The 20633-nt window shown below is 41.7% G+C and overlaps 1 protein-coding gene across 8 annotated transcripts in view; it reads right to left on the bottom strand.

The window, feature by feature from the left end:
- ric1 (RIC1 homolog, RAB6A GEF complex partner 1) overlaps positions 1 to 20633 on the bottom strand; it is a 197324-nt gene that overhangs the window by 159991 nt on the left and 16700 nt on the right. For 4 of the 8 annotated variants that reach the window (XM_069920771.1, XM_069920782.1, XM_069920761.1 and 1 more), the window contains exons 1-2: positions 20475 to 20609; positions 10673 to 10780 (exon numbers count right to left, since the gene is read on the bottom strand). Coding sequence is in view for 5 of the 8 variants with exons in the window: in XM_069920761.1 (XP_069776862.1) it covers positions 10673 to 10687 (15 nt within the window). In the remaining 3 variants the exon portion in view is untranslated. Of the gene's footprint in view, positions 1 to 10672; positions 10781 to 20474; positions 20610 to 20633 lie in introns of those variants that run through there. The other 4 variants (XM_069920737.1, XM_069920754.1, XM_069920745.1 and 1 more) reach the window with 1 other exon arrangement.

Raw genomic sequence — 20633 nt, 5'->3', positions numbered from 1 at the left:
AATTGAAAAAATATGGTTTTAGTAATTCAGACTCTTGTTTTAGATGCGGTGTATGTACTGGTACTTTTTTTACATGCTGTTTGGTCTTGTGTTCATGTACAACCATTTTGGCAAGAAATTAGGTTAACTTTGGAAAAATTATGACATTAAGTTACCACTAGATCCATCTATTTTTTAATGGGTTATATGATTCCTTTAAAGGAATTAGGGTTGAATAAATTTCAAATTGCATTTGTACGGGGCGTGGCAAGATGGCGTAGGGAACAGACGTGCCTTCCAGACCTCTCCTGACTCTGATTTATTGTTTTGTCTTTAAGTGCCCGTTAAAGTTCTTTTAAAAGTTTATAAATAATAAGGTGTTGGATTAGTGCCTAATGGTTTATATGCAAAAAAAAGGGTAAAAGAAAACATCAACAGACTGTTAAAAAACTACATTTTCTGAAATTGTCTGAGCCTACTTGTTTACAAGAAGCCAGGACTCAGCGTAGAATGGATCCAGAGGAGGACGTGCAGAGTTCAACATTGAAGCTCCGTTTTAAATCGGTGAGGCTCTCTGAAGGTCGCACTCAACAGCTTTCAGAACAAGGGGCTGGACGGGTGCCAGTGTTTTGCACGGCGGCCACTGTGGGTGCTGTTGCTGAGGCTTTGACAGTTGAATCAGCTGGGGCGCCACCAGCTGGAGAGTTAAAAGAGCTGTCATTCGACTGCTACAGTGGTGGCGCTGCAAAATGATCTTCAATTACAATGGTTTTTCCAGACATCGATTCAGTGAAGATGATTAAAGAGATTTGGCTTAAAGATAACCCTGATCTTCAGTCTCCTGGCATTGCTGGGGGGACTTTGAGAGGGATTTTTATACAAAGTCAAACTGCTAGAAAAGATACTAAATTAAGGGAAGGGACAGAAGATCCTGTGGTCTTTAAGGAACAGCAAGACCCCATTATGCCTGAATCTACTTCTGTTGAAATGTCTGTTAAGGATCTTGAAGATAAGATATATTCTGTATCGAGTCACTTAGCTAATTTTGTGAACCTGTTTATTTCCAAGATTAATGCGATGGCGGAAGTCATTAATGGAGCTTTTAAGCTTGAAACCATTGAAAGATTTGAAATGTGTGATCAAGGTTTAGTCGATGCACAGGATCAACTGCAAGATGAAAATAGAATAATTGAAACATTGCAGATCCAAAATAAAAATTTAGCAAAAAAGGTTGATTATTTGGAGAATCAATCTAGACGGAACAACGTGAGCATAGAAGGACCAGATCCAAGAAAATCTTTTACTGAATGGATTCCACGAGTGTTAGGACAGGATAAATTCCCTGAAGGTTTAATACTGGAACGTGCTTATAGAGTCTTATGAAGAAAATCTTTTTCAGGACAGAATCCAAGATCTGTTTTGATCCGTTGTTTAAACTACTGTGACAGAGAGACAATTTTACGTACGGCTATTAGAAATGCCCAGCAAAATAGATCTCCTTTGATGGTTCAGAATAACCCTGTTTTCTTCTATCAAGATTTGAGTCCAGAAATTATGTTTCAACGACGCGAATTTAATTCTGTGAAAGAACGGTTGTGGAAAAAAAGACATAAGGCAACATTCAGGTATTCTGCAGTACTGAAGATTTTTTAGGATGGAAATTAGCCAAAGTTCTTTGACAATCCTAAAGAGGTTATGAACTTTGCTCAGTCTCTACCAATCATGCAGTTTCAGGAACGATGTAGTCCTTCAAGGTCTCCAAAGAGAGTAGAGATGTAAGGTGGGATCCAGTTTTTTTAAAAGAAATGGAAGCAATGGTGACCGAAGTGGTAACGTTGATTTAAAAAAAATAAATCTTTTTCTTTTTTTTGAGAAGAGTTTAAATAGTTTAAATAATGATGATAGTTTAATGAGATGGGAGTTGGGAGAGGGAACTGGGTGGGCACTAGTTTCCAGAAGTCATCAGCTACCTGTGAGTTATCTCACACCCAATATTTTGGGGGAGTTACCGCTTTGGGCGGTTTAAACAGGAGGAGGTAGTTGTGACCTCCGACCTGTTTTTTTTTTCTTTCTAATTTTTGGGTTAAGAAGTGAAGGTTTTTTTTCTATTATTTTTTTTAAATAAATAAATTTTTTTTAACTTTGTTTTCTGATTGTAATTGAGAGGGAATTAGGAGGTTTTTTCTCTCTCCTTTATTTCTCTTTTTTTTGGGGTTTTTTTTCTCTCTTTTTTCTTTCTTTTTTAAGAGGATGATGTCACAGAAGATAGTAAGTCAAAAATTGAGGATGTTGAATTAGATGAAGAGGAAGATGAGGGGAAAGGTGATAAGAAGAAAAAGAAGAAAATTAAGTACAAATACATTGAGGGAGAAGAGTTTAATAAAATTAAGTTAATTTCGATAGAGAATTTTGAAGATGTTATAAATGAAGAATATGGAGAATTTTATAAGAGTTTGAACTTTTTTCTTTTTTTATATAAGGGGAGGGGAAGGGAATAAAAAGTTTATCTGATTGTTTTTCTAAGGGATGTTTTTGTTCTCTTGATGAATTATAAAGGAAACTTGGTATTAATGGAAATTCTGTATTTATGTATTATTAATTATGATTTTTTGTATAACAGATATGTGGTTGATATATGATTTTAATATTTGAACTTGGTTTTAAAGTGGATTTCATTTGTTAAATACATGTATTATGTTTGATTTAAATATATGTTTAAGGGTATTATTTTAGTATTGATATTTTTTTTGTTGTTAGTAATTTTTTTTGTTGTTAAGTTTTATACTCTTTTTGTAAGTGGGGTTTTTTCTATTTTATTTACAACATTGTTTATTAATTCTTCACTCTTTATTTTGGGGGGAGAGTTGGACTAATTTTAAATTAGATGATTAATGTAGTGTTATAATTATTGGGGGGGTTAATTTGTGTAGTTTAATGATGTAGTATTCTAATTTTTATTATCTTATTTTTTATTATTTCTTTAAATGTAATTTTTATTTTATTCATGTCATAAAATTTTAAATAAAGTTTAAAAAAAAGTGCATTTGCACGCTTAGCATTGTCTAGCTCGAAAATGTGTAGCAAGTTCATGGAAAGATAACATAGTGATTAATATAATGCGATGGTAGAATGAATTGAAAACTTGTATTGTTATGAAAAAAATTACATATAATCTGCATGATAATTATTCTTTTTTTGTTAAAAAGTGGTTACCATATTTGGAATATATGCATTTAGATGTTTTTGATTTATTATATATTCTTAGTTTCTGTTTATATATTTTTGGCTCTCCTTAAGAGAGCTGGCTGATGGGATGGAAGGGTGGGTGGGGACTCATTTTTAAAAATATTATTTTAAGCTTTTTTCTTTTTATATATCTATTATATACATATCTTTTTTTCTTTGGCTTGGCTTCGCGGACGAAGATTTATGGAGGGGGTAAAAAGTCCACGTCAGCTGCAGGCTCGTTTGTGGCTGACCAGTCCGATGCGGGACAGGCAGACACGATTGCAGCGGTTGCAAGGGAAAATTGGTTGGTTGGGGTTGGGTGTTGGGTTTTTCCTCCTTTGCCTTTTGTCAGTGAGGTGGGCTCTGCGGTCTTCTTCAAAGGAGGCTGCTGCCCGCCAAACTGTGAGGCGCCAAGATGCACGGTTTGAGGCGTTATCAGCCCACTGGCGGTGGTCAATGTGGCAGGCACCAAGAGATTTCTTTAGGCAGTCCTTGTACCTTTTCTTTGGTGCACCTCTGTCACGGTGGCCAGTGGAGAGCTCGCCATATAATACGATCTTGGGAAGGCGATGGTCCTCCATTCTGGAGACGTGACCCATCCAGCGCAGCTGGATCTTCAGCAGCGTGGACTCGATGCTGTCGACCTCTGCCATCTCGAGTACCTCGACGTTAGGGGTGTGAGCGCTCCAATGGATGTTGAGGATGGAGCGGAGACAACGCTGGTGGAAGCGTTCTAGGAGCCGTAGGTGGTGCCGGTAGAGGACCCATGATTCGGAGCCGAACAGGAGTGTGGGTATGACAACGGCTCTGTATACGCTTATCTTTGTGAGGTTTTTCAGTTGGTTGTTTTTCCAGACTCTTTTGTGTAGTCTTCCAAAGGCGCTATTTGCCTTGGCGAGTCTGTTGTCTATCTCATTGTCGATCCTTGCATCTGATGAAATGGTGCAGCCGAGATAGGTAAACTGGTTGACCGTTTTGAGTTTTGTGTGCCCGATGGAGATGTGGGGGGGCTGGTAGTCATGGTGGGGAGCTGGCTGATGGAGGACCTCAGTTTTCTTCAGGCTGACTTCCAGGCCAAACATTTTGGCAGTTTCCGCAAAGCAGGACGTCAAGCGCTGAAGAGCCAGCTCTTCAGCGATTATATACATATATACTTACATAAAATTGTCTTTATGGAATGTATGCTGTATTATTACTAATGATCTTCCAAATAAATAAAGTTTAAAAAATAAACTAGAGCAACACTGTTAGTCTAGTGGTTAACACAACACAATTACAGCGCCAATGACCGGGTTCAAATCCGGTGGTTTGTAGGTTAATTGGTGTATTTGAGAAACATGGGCTCATGGGTCAGAAGGGCCTGTTACCATGCTGTATCTCTTTCATCACCAACTGAACTATAAACGTTTTTTATGGAAGTGATGAAGGCATGTGCACCCATCAAGATAGTTAACTATACAATCTGTGTTTGAAGTTTAGTTAACATGTTTTGGTGAATATTTGGCTGTAAACATATTTTAAAAATACCTCTCAAAAGGAAACTGTTAATTTAATCAACATAACAGAATGTCAGCTACCTCACAAACACATTTCTTTGTACACTGCACCTATTTTAAAACAACTGGCAACAAATGAAGTCCCCTCCAACCATAATATTCTCATTCGATTGGTTCAATGCAAAAACGCATCTGTAACAAATTGTACATCATCTTCATTTGGTGCATATAAATTCATCAAAGTCCAGTCTTCTGAAAATAATTTACAATTAACCTAAAAACTCTGCCAGCATTCTCAGAAAAAGATTCTACAACAAAAGGCACCTTTTTATGTATCAAAATCGCTACTCCTCTAGCCTTAGAATTAAAAGATGCCAGCACGTGTCCAACCCAATCTCGTTTCAATTTCAAATGTTCTTTCGCCGTCAAATGAGTCTCTTGTAAAAATGCAATGTCCACCTTCATCTTTCTGATATGGTCCAACACCCATTTCCTTTTTATCAGATGGTTCATCCCATTTACATTAAATGTCACAACATTCAATTTACTCATTTTGTTGTTACAAATGACACCCAACACAGCAAATCCTCACAAAGAATATAAGCTCCAAAACAAAAAGAAAAAAATCCCTACTAAATTTACTAAAAAAGTAATATAAAAAAAAGGAAAAAAAAAACCTTCTTTAAAAAAACAACAAAACAAAAAACACCAAAGTGGAACCCACCTCTACTAACTGGGTGTGGTCTAAACCACTAGTGGCAAATGACTTCAGAAGACAGAGCCATCCACCCCACCCCAGCTGATATTCTTATATCACAAAAAAAGACACTTGTTCATACAGAAAAATTCAGTCCACAACACCCATGATACCACTTGCTTGATCTTCAATACCAACAACTTGGCCATCATCTCCCGTCTGAATCAGATGTTGTTCCTCCACTTTCTTCCTGCCGTTACTATTCCCATTCCTCTTTGGAGAGCCCTGCAATTTCGATTGTTTCTGCAACTCAAATCTGTGAGTTATTTGGCAAAGAGTTAGCGAAAGTCAGAGCTTCAGTTTTGTCATCAAAAAACTGAGCCTGAAAATTACCATAAGATACCTTCAACACAGCTGGGTATCTAAACGCAAATCTGTAACCCTTCTTCCATAGCACAGCTTTAGCTGGATTAAACTCTTTATGTCTTCTTATCACAGCCCGACTTAAATCTGCATTAAAAAAAACTATTACCCTGGACCAAAGGTCCCTGATTTTGGTGAGCTTTCTGCACTGCCAAATGTAATATCAGCTCACAATCCTGGTAACAGAAACAATGGATAAGCACCTCCCATGGTGGCTAGTCTGAAAAAGGCTTCTGTCATATCGCTCTATGTGCTCTGTCCCATTCCAAACCTTCTGGAAATGTATCCTCTCCCAACATCTTTGGTATCCATTTTCGAAAAAACTTCACCGGATCCGTTCCTTCAATATCCTCCAACAGTCAAACTATCGTGACATTATTATGCCGACTTTGGTTTTCCAGTGAATCAATTTTCTTCAAAAATTCTCATTTTTGGACATCCCATCCCGTAATACAATGTTCCACGTAATCCATTCTCTCAGAATATCGTTCCACTTTATCATTGCAATCACGAAACGCCCGCTTAATTCCTTTAAATTCATCCTTTATCATGTCAACTGCTCACAAACATTTGGCTACATCTTGTTTAATTAATGACACTTCTCCTCTCAGTTCAGTCAATTGAAATTTATTATCCTTAAATCCCTGCACAACTTGAGTTGCCATTATTATTCATCCGACGCATAAATTTTTCAGACACAGACAATATAGTTTCTTCCTCCACCTGCACAATTTGAAAAGTTTGTAAAGTGGGAGATTTAAGTCTCTGAAATCTCAGATTTTTGCATAATTCTGGTAGCATGTAGTATTGCTGCTTCTTCATCTTCTGGTGGCTGTACTAACTCCTCTTCATCTTCTTCTTCCAATTCCAACTCTACAACCTTGGCCCGAGCCACACGACTATCCCTCCCAAACAGGGCTGACTCTGTCAGCCTGTCGGGAGAGAGACGTTCCCGCAGTCTGTGCCCGGTTGGGAGTTGTACGCATGCGTGAATCACCGTGCATGCCCAGATCACCCAGGGCCCGGAGGCGCAGGTCCTCTGCCCTTGCGCTCAGACTTGGCACGTTGCTGGCTAGTCCGACACACTTGCGACCACGATCGAGAACAGGACTCTCGCCTCTGCGAGGCCCCACATCCCCAGGCATGCGATCGGAGTCGCACCCACTTCCCCCCCTCCAAAGAATGGCTTACTGCTCCAGCGCCATCTTGTGTGGTAAGATGCAAGGAGGGTGCCAGTGTAATTATGACTGTGGCCGGAGTAGTCCGTTGAGGCTTTGGCAGCTCCAGAGTTGACCCCCGTGGATCCCTCGAAGAGGTAGGCCTCAATTCTTCAGTACTTCCAGCTCATTTAAATTGTAGGTTTTTTTGCAGCTTGAGCCTTGGTTCCTTTCATTATGACTGTAAATAACTTCTTAAACTTCTTCAGAACAAGTTTTAAGTATTTAACTGTCTCTAAATTTTTGGTATTAATTATTCAGCTGGGGAGAGGTGGAATTACATGTCCTCTTCCTACGCCATCTCGCCACGCCCCCCATAATAATGAAAAGCATAATATTACGAGAAAGAAAGGACATGCTGCAAAATTTGTAATTTTGAATTCTGGATTTTAATCTCGGTTACCCTATAAAAACCAGATGGAAATTTTAAATGTCTTACTATGAAGTAAGAACAGCTGTCATGAAATTGCTAATAATATAACCCAGACTTGTCATCAGCTTGCTCACTAGTTTCATTTCATGTCTCTTTTTAAGAAATTAGTTCAATTTGATAGTAGCTATAGAGAAATAAGTTAAGAATGGCAGACTCCAGCTCACTACAAGTTAAAGTTGAGATTTTCTGAACAGTTAAATGGCCTTTTAGGTGTTTGGAAGACCTGCAATTTAAGATTAAAGACATGTGAAGAGTTCATTTTCAGTGCAATGACCTTTCCAACACTTTCCAGCACGTGTAGCATTTTATTGAAGGCTCAAGTGGATTTCTTTTGCTCACTGATTCAAGGTTCCTTTTATTGTGACATAATAATGCAGCTGCTCCTCATCTTACGATAGGGGTTATGTCCAATAAACCTATCATAAGTGGAAAAATCGAAAGTCGAGAAAGAATACTGCACCTACTGAACACGCTCAGATCACTTACTCCAGCCTACAATTAGGCAAAATCATCGGTATTAAGTTGAACAGGTACTCACATTAACGTACACAGCTGAAAGCACATGGTGGAATGTGAAAATACAAAATAAAAAATGCTTTCAACACAGTGTCAGCCCAGCATCGTGAGAGCGCAGTATACCGTACATAAGCATGGGAACAGATCGAAATTCAAAATTCGATGTACAGATTCTATTGATTATCACTATTGAACTATTGTACTTTGAAAATTCTTCAGTCAAATTATTGTAAGTAGAGAAGCATCTGTACATACAATATACATGATATACTTCAACTATTGTCTGCCGTAAGGCAGTTACAATGAGCACTGCCCAGCAATCCCTAACAATAAAAAGAAACGAGCCTCTTGAGAGACACTGAGTGTCCGTGGATTGGTCTCCAGCACTTCTGCAGCCTCTACAGTCATGCAGACTCCTGTTTGATCCATCATCAACCTCCTCTACAGAATGCCTTTAGTGCCCAAGGCCCTTCAGGAGCCCTTGTCCTCAGTACCTTCTCGAATCTCAGTTCCGATACCTGGTTTTCATACCAGTCTCTATCAACCTGCAGCCTATGTGGGTACTTTGTTTGCAAGTTGCCAGCGCCCACAGCCTGTGTGAGCCACTCCACTTCAAGTCACCAACTGCTGCAGTATGTGTGGGTCCTTCAGCAGCTGAATCCCTTGCTAGTCTGCTGCCATGGTTACCTTCCCTACTGGGTCATCTCCCATGTTTCACCTTCTCAACGAGAAGGGGGATGGGTGTAATCCACGCTGCCAGTGCCCTGCGCCGGTCCACTGATCCCTTGGCATCTGCAACCTGATAGTACACTGCCCAGCACAGACCTCAGTGGCTGCAGGATTTTTAAAACAAAACACCATTGGCTCCTTTATCAGGCTTCTTAAAGCCTGTATGGAGCCACCAGGATCGGGCAGCAGGACCCTGTGGAGCAAAGCTGCATCTCCATTCCCATCTCTCAAGGCCACACCAGCGCCAGTGATGCCATTACAGCAGCTGCCACTTTTTTTCTTTACACTAAATTATTAATAATTCAAATCCACAAATGACCAAGTAAAGTTGCAGAAATATTTGCTTTCTAATATGACTAGACAAATAAAGGCATGTGATATACGCCAAATGCAAATGGCACAAAAGGACAATAGTTATCAGTGACAGAAGTTTGACATCTCTAGGTTCAAGAACAGTTGCTTCCCCCAGCTATGCTGTTCTTGAACCTACCTGTACTAACCTATTCATTATACTAGTAAGGTCTGTCTGCGTTATTGGCAAGCACTTTTTCTTTGGACTACCAGCCAACTGTGAATACTTAAATTGCCATTGAAAGATGTTAATTGCATTTGTACACTGTACTTACGTATATACATATGATAAACTCTTCATTCATTCATTTTTGTGGTATAATTAACAAAATGAATATTTTTACCTTCATGGATTTCCATCAAGGTTGCCATTGAAGTTTTATTTCTGAACTGACTCACTTTTTGGTTGCAACTCTGGTAGCTCCATGTGAATAAACAGCTTGCACAAGGTCTAATCATTCAGCTGCCAGCAATTGTATCTGGTTTCTGAAAATTCTTTTATATCTTGTTTATCTTACCCCAAAATATTTTGTGCTAACATCAGTATTCTAGCACTTCTCCACCCAACTCTACATCCTGCCTGTATCCCATTGTAACCTTCTACACTAAACCAACACCTCAGAGTGAACTTGCTGACCCACCCCGCCACTGTTTTGTCCAAGCTATTTTGAAAATCACCAAGACCTGGAATCCCTGTGGAACGCCACAAATCACCGACCTTCAATGCTTGACAGATCTAGAATTTTTTCAGGATGTAACCAGTAGAGTAGACTATGACGAACCAGTCAAAGTAATGTTTTTCAAAGTGTATCTTACAAGGTCCTGCACAAGAGATTGGTGGGCAAAGTTACAGGGCATGGTATAGGAGGTAATGTACTGATGTGGATGGAGAACTGATGGGTAGACAGGAAGCAGAGAATGGCAATAAATGACTCTTTCTAAGATTGGCAAGCAGTCAGTAGTAGGGTACCACAATGTCATCAGTGCAGGGAATCTAGCTATTTACAATATATTAATGATAGAGAAGAAATAATTAAATGTAATATCTCCAAGTTTGAAGATGACATTAAACTGGGTGAAAACTCGAGCTGTGAGGAAGTTTCCAAGAGCAGAAGGGTTACAGACATATTAGGAGAAATGGTAAATTCATGGCAGATGCACTATGTAGACAAATGTGTGGCAGCAGTATCCAGTCAGATTATCTGAATGGTGACAAATAAGAAAACATGAGCTTAAATGGGATCTGAATGTTGTGGTATTGAATGGTGCTGCAGGTTCGAAGTGCTGAATGGCCTACTCCTGCACCTGTATTCTATGAATCAAGACATATCAAAAATATATTTCAGGTTAACAATTTTTCAGTAACTTTTGCTGTTAAAATAGGCCCCTTTTAGTTTTATTTAATTTGCCATAGAAATCTGCTTAAAAACAACTACATTATATTTCAAAAGGTGGATAACATTGGAAAAATCAAATGGCTAAAATAATTAAGACCAATGCCACACAAACAAACAGTTGAGTAGCATCTTTAATGTAGAACTTTCAAAAGCACTTTACAAAGATTCCAGAATAACACGGAACAATAAAATGAATTGTATCTTACCGCAACAGCGATCATACTGCTATCAGATTTCCATTCAGTCTTTTCATATGACCCAAACTGCGAAGCCGCCTTTGCAGATTCTTTGTAGCTGACAATTAAAACACTGGGCTGGTGGAAGAAAAAAAAGTTGGTTATTAATAATATTGGTGCTGCAATTTTCTAAGCTACCTGAATGACTTCAAATTCAAATTTCCACCTGTTCCCTCCCCCCCAATATTTGACCATGAGACTGTTCCCCATAGCTATAATATAGTTTTATCAATGTTGAAACTTTTGACAATCACATGCTGAATTCTACAATATTACACAATATAGGTTAACTGCATTCTGTGGCTCAATATCCAGCCTGTCCCATCTAACTTGCATCATATAAATAATGTGAAAGCAAGACCTTCCTCAAAAGAAAAATGGCCAATATGAATTTTTCTAAAAATGAAACTGCACAATACATTCTAAATTCCTTTTTTTTAATCTTCTCACTGAACACAGCCAGTTTGACAACTAGTTCATAGCTTCTGCATCTTCAAGATAGTTTTAACCATCTTGAATGTAACAGACAAACATCTTGTATACATATTTCTTTACTGTGGAAAACAGGAAGGAAAATCAGAACATGTCAGGCTCTCAGGACTAAAAGTTGAAATAAATCATACACCATTGTGATGTCAGGTTATTAGACCTCTCTCAAGTTTCTCTTAAATTGTAGGCAAGGAAACACTGATGGCAGATCAACATAGAAGTCAATAATTTGGACCATTCTGCTTTGCTTTAATACTTTTTTGGGGATTAAGAGGAAGAGAACCATTTTCATACCACAATGATATCCTTGCACAAAATAGGATCTGCATTTGGATTTGTATTATTCACTAAATTAAAGAGTACTGTAATTCCTGTAACTATAGTAAAAAGTTCAAGACACTGTCATCAACTCACAACAATTTTAACAACTGGAAATGAGATACAGGTACCGCAATCTTTTGTTAACTGACCAACTTCTCTATGAGAGCCTCAAAGACCTGCCAACAATACAGGCATAGTAAACTACTTATTTGGCGTACAAAAATCTCCTTAATTCTAGATTTAGTGGTTGGAGATGAGAGTGCAATAACTCACACGGGCTTAGACACCACACTCTTGACAAATCACAACAAATGCAGACTGATTGGTCCCACAAGTAGACAGTGAATGGAAACAAATAAGAGCTCATTAGAATGCAAGTCTGGCCAGAGAGGTGGATTTTAAAAGAATAAAAGGGAAAAGGTACATTCATAGAGGAACTTTGAAATTAAAAGGTAATAATGGCGGATTCAAAATAAATTTGACCATACACTTACCTCACCACCATTTGAGGCCCCAAATAGTTCTTCCAAGTGAAGCAACACTTCACTTGTGAATCTGCAGGATCATCCACTTAACAGTGCTTGCATTGTGGATTCCTCTACATCAGAGAGACTAAATGCAGACTAGGAGATCGCTTTATTGAGCACCTGCACGCTGTCTGGTGCAATAGTGGGGATCTCTCAGTGCAATCCATTTCAATGCCCTGCCCATTCCCATGCCAATATCTCTGTCCATGGTCTCATGCATTGTCTGACTGAGACCACAGGAAATTAAAGGAACAACATCTCATATTCTGTCTGTGCACCCTTCAACCAGATTGCATTAACATGGACTTCTCTGGGTTCCATGAGCTCCCACCCCTGTCTCTCCCCTTCTCCACTTTTGACTCCTTTCCTCTAGCTCTGTCTCCCTGTCTTTCATCCACCTCTGCATTCACAGAGCCACACCCCTCCCCTCATCAATTCTCACCTTTTCTCTCCTGTCCAATATTTGCCTTTTGCCTGTTGGCCTATCTTCCTCCTCCCCCAACTTTTTATTCAGGTGCCTACCTGCTTTTTTCATACCTTGAAGAAGGGCTCAGGCCCGAAACACTTCCTCCACTAGATGTTGTGAGATTTGCTGAATTTCTCTAGCATTTTTGTGTTTGTACATGCACACACAGGCTTTACAGCTAAGCTTAGCTCAGTAATTGCAACCATATCGCAAAATCAGAGAGTTGTGGGCTTAAAGCTCCACACCAGAGGAGCAAATATTTAAACCAGACTGGCATATCAATGTACAGTAAATTTATAAATTCAGCACGAGAAATGTTGCACTATTTTTTGGAAGGGATATGAACTTTTCAAATGACTACAAAATATCTTTTGGTAGTTTTCAATGATGTTACGCACCCTGGAAAGCATTTATTTCTTAAATACACCCTATAATAAGACCTTTAAACTCCACATATTAACATACACATCTTGTAAATGAGTCATAAGAGACCATTTATGAGTTTGTGACTGTTAGTCACTGTTAGTCTGGCTCCTAAAATCAATGTTTGGGGTTCACAAACACCTGCGCTATAAGCGATTCCGCAGATTAATGAATCGCGGTCTAATGAGGTTTCACTGTAGTTATGGAAACAGACTGTATGGCTATTAATTTCACTGCACTCCACAATTGGCTGTAACATCTCCCAGTGATGAAACACTTTTTAAAAAGTCTTAATTAGCAATAAATTGTAAGTACTGAGTATAGAATGCTTTACAACTATAAATAATTACTCTGTACTTGTGTAATTACTGCTAAACCTAATAAATCTTTTGGTAATGGCAAAACATACCGGGATATTAAAAAATCAATAGCTTTGTTCTGAGGATCCTTTATCCGGACAACTAAAATCTGGAAATCTCCAAAATCCGGCAAGTGGGGACCGGCAGTCGGGGGAGGTGGTTGAGGGACCGGCGGTCGGCAGAGACCGCTGGGCGGTCAGGGGACCAGCGGTCGGGGGAGACTGACGGGTGGCTGAGGGACTGGCGGTTGAGGGAGGTGGTTGAGGGACCGGCGGTCGGCAGAGACCGCTGGGCGGTCAGGGGACCAGCGGTCGGGGGAGACTGACGGGTGGCTGAGGGACCGGCGGTTGAGGGAGGCGGTTGAAGGACCAGCGGTCGGGGGAGACTGCCAGATGGCCGAGGGACCGGCAGTCGGGGGAGGCTGCCGGGTGGCCGAGGGACCGGCAGTCGGGGGAGGCTGCCGGGTGGCCGAGGGACCGGCAGTCGGGGGAGGCTGCCGGGTGGCCGAGGGACCGGCGGTCGGGGGAGGCTGCTGGGTGGCTGAGGGACCGGCGGTCGGGGGAGGCTGCTGGGTGGCCGAGGGACCGGCGGTCGGGGGAGGCTGCTGGGTGGCCGAGGGACCGGCGGTCGGGGAAGGCTGTTGGGTAGCCGAGGGACCGGCGGTCGGGAGAAGGATACTGGGCAGCCGTGGGACCAGCGGTCAGGGGAGACGTCCAGGCAGTTGAGGTACTGCAGTCGGGGAAGGTGGCCAAGGGACTGGCAGTTGGGGGAGACGGCCGGGCTACTGGAAGGGGGTGGGGGTGGATATGGCAGCACAATTTGGGTGGGCTTTCTGAAATCCAGAAACATCTGAAATTCGGAACACACTGTCCACCAAGGGTTCTAAAGGATCGTGTGCCTGTATTCATTTTCAAGATCAACTTTTCTGTGTAACATAGGGAATAGAAATTCAAATTACAGATGTCACTGATGTGTTAAGTCTCATTTCAATTAAATTGCAAATCATTACGAGAAGGTGCAACTCAAAGGGAAAATTCACAATTAGCAGGTATTTTTCAGAAGATATCGTGAAGAAAGTTTACATAGAAAAAGATATTAGAAGCATGTAAAAATCTGCAGATGCTGAGAATCTGAGATTTAAAAAAATTGAGATGGAAATGTTTGAAGTGGTCAGGCAGCATCAGTAGAAAATAAACATTTAAATGGTTGTCTTTCCACTGATAGTCCTTAACTGAGTGTTTCCATTATTTTCTGTTTTTACTTTGGATGAATTATAGGTAAAACTTGCAAAAGCCAAATTCATGCAAAGCTGTTTCAATATAATATGGGACAGACTACAATGATTAAATAATCTTATTATATTTGCATAAACAAAGCACCCAAATACAAGTTATGCTGATCTCAGCCCAATTATATTTATAAAATTAGAAAATGCTGTAAATAATCAGAAATTACAAAAGAGCTCTTCAACCTGAAAAAAATTAACTTTGTTTCTCTTTCCAGAGGCCTGACCTGCTGATTTCTAATATTTTATATTTTCATTTCTTTTCCCTTCATAAAAAAAATTGTTGACCAAGTCAGTCATCTTTAGATATACTATTCGTGGATCCATATACTCACAAGGTCAGCTGTGTATTTTAGTTTTTAGAAGTCCTTTTTCCACTAGCATCCCAGTTAATGTGCAAGCTGTTTTTGCTGTTTCCACTGGGTGGCCACTTTTAACCAGGACACCAACTGCTTTCCCACTGAACACAAATCATCCCTCGGGATAGGAGAGTCTACATTAACAATACAGGTGCCTAACCTTTTATGTAGGATTCCAAACACTGGCAACCTCCAATATAAGTAATGTTAATTTCCCGTAATAAATTCTCTGTTTTCAGAGGGAGACCTCCCCCCCTCCATGAGTGCCCTCTCTTTTCTTCAGTGGAAAGGTGACTCTTAGCCCCCAGCACCTGGTGGGAGAGAAGCAGGCGGTGCCTCGTTCAATGAGGAACGAATGTCCATCTTCCTTTCCCATAATCCCCATGCAGCATCAGAATGGTTCCAGCTGCGTGGGGGATTATGGGAAACAAAGACGGCCATTGCTCCCGCAGTGAGTCGTCGCCGCAATCCAGTGAGGCACTCCGCATACTCAGGGTTCCTTGCTTCCATGTTGGGAATTAGATGAGGGGAGCTGCACAATGGATGGCACTGCGGGTATGTGCCTGACAGCTTGCCCGACGAGCTAATGGAGCACCTGAAAGTTGCCGGCGCTTGACTCCACCACCCCGACAGCCCATTCCCCCTGCAGTTCTGTACCTCATGTTCAGCCTTCTGCTCCGCTTGGCTGCTGGTTCTGAGCAGTTGACACTGGTTACCTTTTTAGCTGAGCTCCTGGGCCACCCCGTTGCCTCCCGCCTCCACCTGATCGACACGCTGGTCGAGAGCCTCCTGTATGGCTCAGCCCAGTCAGCATCCCGCATGGTCAGCCTAGCCTAGGGTTCAAAATAGTCAGGCACTGGCCTTTGTGGGGGGGGGGGGGGGGGGGGGCAACGGACAGCCAGTGGGGGGAGGGGGTGGGAAAATTTGCTTAAAGGGACCAAAAGATTCCGAACAATGGCAGGTGTCTGGTCCTGATGACCCCGGATAAAAGGTTAGACACCTGAAGTCCAGGGGTGCAACTTGTCCTTTTTCCACTGGTTTAATTGGCACACTAGCATCAGTTGACGCCAGGAATTTGAGTAGGGGTTGAGGACGTCATTTGACACCAGCGTGCCGACTGATTTGCTTTTCCATTGAACCCTTAATCAGTAAATTGGCTGTCAATTCCTGGAACAAGGTGCCAGTGAAAAAGGGGCTAGAAATACAGCACAGTAACAGGTCCTTCCAGTCCACGAGCCCACACCCTCCAACTAAACACACCCAAGTGACCAATTAACCTGCTAACCCCATACGTCTTTTGGACATGGGAAGAAACTGGAACGCATGGAGGAAAGACATGCAGTCCCAAGGAGAACAAGCAAACACCAGGCAGCATCATATTAGAACCCTGGTTGCTGGCGCTGTAATACTTTCTTCTTTTTTCTTTGGCTTGGCTACGCGGACGAAGATTAATGGAGGGGTAATGTCCACGTTAGCTGCAGGCTCGTTTGTGGCTGCCTAGTCCGATGCGGGACAGGCAGACATGGTTGCAGCGGTTTCAAGGGAAAATTGGTGGGTTGGGGTTGGGTGTTGGGTTTTTCCTCCTTTGTCTTTTGTCAGTGAGGTGGGCTCTGCGGTCTTCTTCAAAGGAGGTTGCTGCCCGCCGAACTGTGAGGCGCCAAGATGCGACTGGCGGTGGTCAATGTGGCAGGCACCAAGAGCTTTCTTTAGGCAGTCCTTGTACCTCTTCTTTGGTGCACCTCTGTCTCGGTGACCAGTGGAAAGCTCGCCATATAACACGATCTTGGAAGGGCGATGGTCCTCCATTCTGGAGACCCAGCGCAGTTGGATCTTCAGCAGCATGGATTCGATGCTGTCGGCCTCTGCCATCTCGAGTACTTCAATGTCGGTGATGAAGTCGCTCCAATGAATGTTGCGGATGGAGCGGAGACAACGCTGGTGGAAGCGTTCTAGGAGCCGTAGGTGATGCCGGTAGAGGACCCATGATTCGGAGCCAAACAGGAGTGTGGGTATGACAATGGCTCTGTATACACTAATCTTTGTGAGGTTTTTCAGTTGGTTGTTTTTCCAGACTCTTTTGTGTAGTCTTCCAAAGATGCTATTTGCCTTGGCGAGTCTGTTGTCTATCTCATTGTCGATCCTTGCATTCGATGAAATGCTGCAGCAGAGATAGGTAAACTGGTTGACCGTTTTGAGTTTTGTGTGCCCGATGGAGATATTGGGGGGCTGGTAGTCATGGTGGGGAGCTGGCTTATGGAGGACCTCAGTTTTCTTCCAGGAAACTGGCCAGGAATCCTGGGCAAACATGGTGTCGGCAAGTGCAATGACAACGGGCACCTCCTGTTGGAGCTCTGCGCAGAACAGTGGCTTGTCATTACAAACACTCATTTTCAGCAGAGGGACAGCCTGAAGACTACCTGAATGCATCCCTGATCCAAACACTGGCACCTCCTGGTGCGAGAAAGAGACAAACAAGATGTGCTCCACACCAGGGTCATGCCCAGCACGGAATGCCACACTGACCACCGGCTTGTTTGCTGCAAGCTCAACCTTCACTTCAAGCCAAAGTCCAGGAACAGTAATGCCCCCAGAAAGAGGTTCAATGTTGGAAACTTGCAGTCAGACAAAGTGAGAGGAAACTTCCAGGCAAACCTCAAAGCAAAGCTCGAGGATGTAATCCACCTCACGGACTCGTCCCCTGAAACCCTCTGGGATCACCTGAAGACTGCCATATTGCAATCCACTGAAAAGGTACTGGGCTTCTCCTCCAGGAAAAACAAGGACTGGTTCGACGAAAACAACCAGGAAATCCAGGAGCTGCTGGCAAAGAAGCGAGCTGCCCACCCAGAGAAGAAATGAGCCTTCCATTGCGCATGCAGCCATCTTCAGCGCAAACTCCGGGAGATCCAAACTGAGTGGTGGACTAGCCTCGCCAAACGAACCCAGCTCAGCGCGGACATTGGCGACTTCAGGGGTTTTTACGAGGCTCTAAAGGGTGTGTACGGCCCCTCACCCCAAGTCCAAAGCCCGCTGCGCAGCTCAGACGGCAAAGTCCTCCTCAGGAACAAGATCTCCATCCTCAACCGATGGCGCTGTAACAGCATTGCGCTAACTACTGTGATAACCATGTTTTGCTGGGAGTCTCGCTACTGAATTGTTTATTATTATGTATATAGAGATACAGTGGGGAAAAAATGTTCTTGCATGTTCTTGCATGCTTTCCTATCCAATCAGCCCATAAATAAGACAACAATTGTAACACAAGAGCGGGGATAGCGTTACAATAAAACAAAATTGCAAAGTGCACTGGCGCAAAGAAACAAAACTGAAAATTATAGTGCTAAAGAGAAAAGTAGTTAAACAAGGCATCATTACACTAATAGGACATCCATTCAAGTGTTTATCCACAGCAAAAGATAAATTGGTCTTGAATACGGAGGAGCATGTTTTAAAACTTGTGTGTCCTCTACCAATTGACCAGATGGAATGGTCCTTTTACAAGTTCGATGCTTTCCCAAGGTAGCAGCAGGTGAAGATAAAGGTGATAAAGATGTGGTCTAATGATGGAGTGTGGGCCAGATGCCCAGTTAGAACTAAGGTAGAGAGTATGGGCCGGATACCCAGCTGCAACCAAGCATAGAGAGAGTAGGCCGGATGTCCAACCAGATCCAGGGGTAGGGAGTGTGGCCCAAATGTCCAGCTGGAATCAAGGGTAGGGAGTGTGAGACAAATGTTCAGCCGGAACCAGGGTCTGGAGCATGTTGATTATGTGACCAAAGCTACTTTATCCCATACACAAAACCCTAACATCAACTGCAAATCAATCCATTTTCCTGATTAGAGTTTCCAAACCAGACCCCATCTGTGGCTGCAAATCTGGCACCAGTTATATCCCCAACCTGAACTTACAGCTCCAAATCTGGCCACAAACCCATTCATGCTCCTGCTCCCAATATTCCCAAACCAGACCCCAGCTACAATTGCACCTCCAGCACACACACTGGATCCTGGCCTTGGCTGAACAATCAACCCACACTCCAGATATCATGAGCATGGATAGGTTTGCTATTAAAATTAGGTTCCTGTGTATAATGCAGCACGATTTGGAGACACGTAAATCAGAAATATGGGCAGACTTGGTACTGGAGTTGAAGTCTGGAGTACTTGTAGATTTTAGCTTGCATAGACTGCCAGAATTGCAAGCAACCTAAGTGGTATATGCATATTGTTGTTATATGTGAGGTCCATGTCTCTCTCCCTCATGATTAACAAAGATTTAGAGCATTATGGTAACCAGAAAAAATTCTAATATCAAAAATTCCATCACTCACACCCTTCCACCAAGATCCAGCCACTAATACATTAATTGCAGACCCCATAGTCTATCGAAGATTGCGAAGATGTTTCTAAAGTTTGGAATTTTGCAATTTTGAAATCAGAACTGAAAAAAATCCTTCTATTATAATGCATGGAAACAACTAGAATATAAATCTCAAAATAAAAAAAATGCTAAAAATTCACTGGCTGAGCAACAAATGTTTTAAAAAAAGCTCATGTTTCGAACAGTGCAATACACAAATTTGCTGGAGAAACTTAGCAGGTCACTCAGCATTCACAGGAATTAAAGGGTATCCAATGTTTCAGGCCTGGGCCTGGGCCTGTCATCAGGAATAAACAGATAGACGATGAGGGGAACGGGGAAGAGCATCAGCTAACAGGTAAGAGGACATGGGTGGATACATGTGGAAAGGGAGAAGAAAAGCTGAGAAATGATAGGGTAGAGGGAAAAGAAGGGTCGTTCTCTGATAGAAGGAAAGGAAGGGGTAGGAGCTGGAGGAGATAAGATAGAGGGATAGGGAAAAAGAGAGGCCAAGGAGGGGATTAACAGAAATTGGAGGTTGATATTAATGCCGTCTAGTTATAGACAGCGAGATAGAATACAGTGTTGTTCCTCCATTTTGTGGGTAGCCTCAATTTGGCAGTGCACAAGGCCATGGACAAACATGCCGGTGAGGCAATGGTGTGTAGAATTAAAATGGTTGGCCATTGGGAGGTCCTTGCTATCGCAGCAGACGGACCAAAAGTGCTCAAGAAAACTATCTCCCAGCCTACCCCAGTATCTGCAGATTTTCTGCTTTAATTCTAATGTAGCAAACAGATTACCTTTAAACATAATTCATATTTTACAATATAAATGATTACCATTTGTATCTATTCACTAGAATTCTACCTTCATAACATGAGCAAGCTGAGCAAATGGAAAACTTCTGAATCTTAGTAAGCCAAGTACCAGCTAGGTATTGATTATGAAACAAATAACAAGATCTAAAAATACTTTGATATAAATTTGTTTAGTGGCTCAAATTAAACATATACCGTAATCTTAATTTTGATTCTAATGTGAAATTCAATCAAAATGCTGTGATTGGTAAGATATACCATTTACTAAATGATATATATTTATCAAAAATTTTAATTTGTTGCACATTTGTCTGATACCATTTCCACATTTAACTGACCAGCTGCTCTTGTGCATTGCCTACCTATAGTGTTCAAATATAATGGAAAAATCGCACAATGGTTATCGTTAGTTGCAGTATTATTGTATCAGGTGTCCAAATGATTACTGCTTCATAATTTTGTAGGTAAAATGAAAAGATAATTGAACTGTTCATTTCCCTTTGTTCATAATGTCTGATCAA

This window comes from Narcine bancroftii, chromosome 1 (assembly GCF_036971445.1).
Source record: "Narcine bancroftii isolate sNarBan1 chromosome 1, sNarBan1.hap1, whole genome shotgun sequence".
Classification (NCBI taxonomy): domain Eukaryota; kingdom Metazoa; phylum Chordata; class Chondrichthyes; order Torpediniformes; family Narcinidae; genus Narcine; species Narcine bancroftii.
This window is presented reverse-complemented; position numbering and strand designations above follow the sequence as displayed.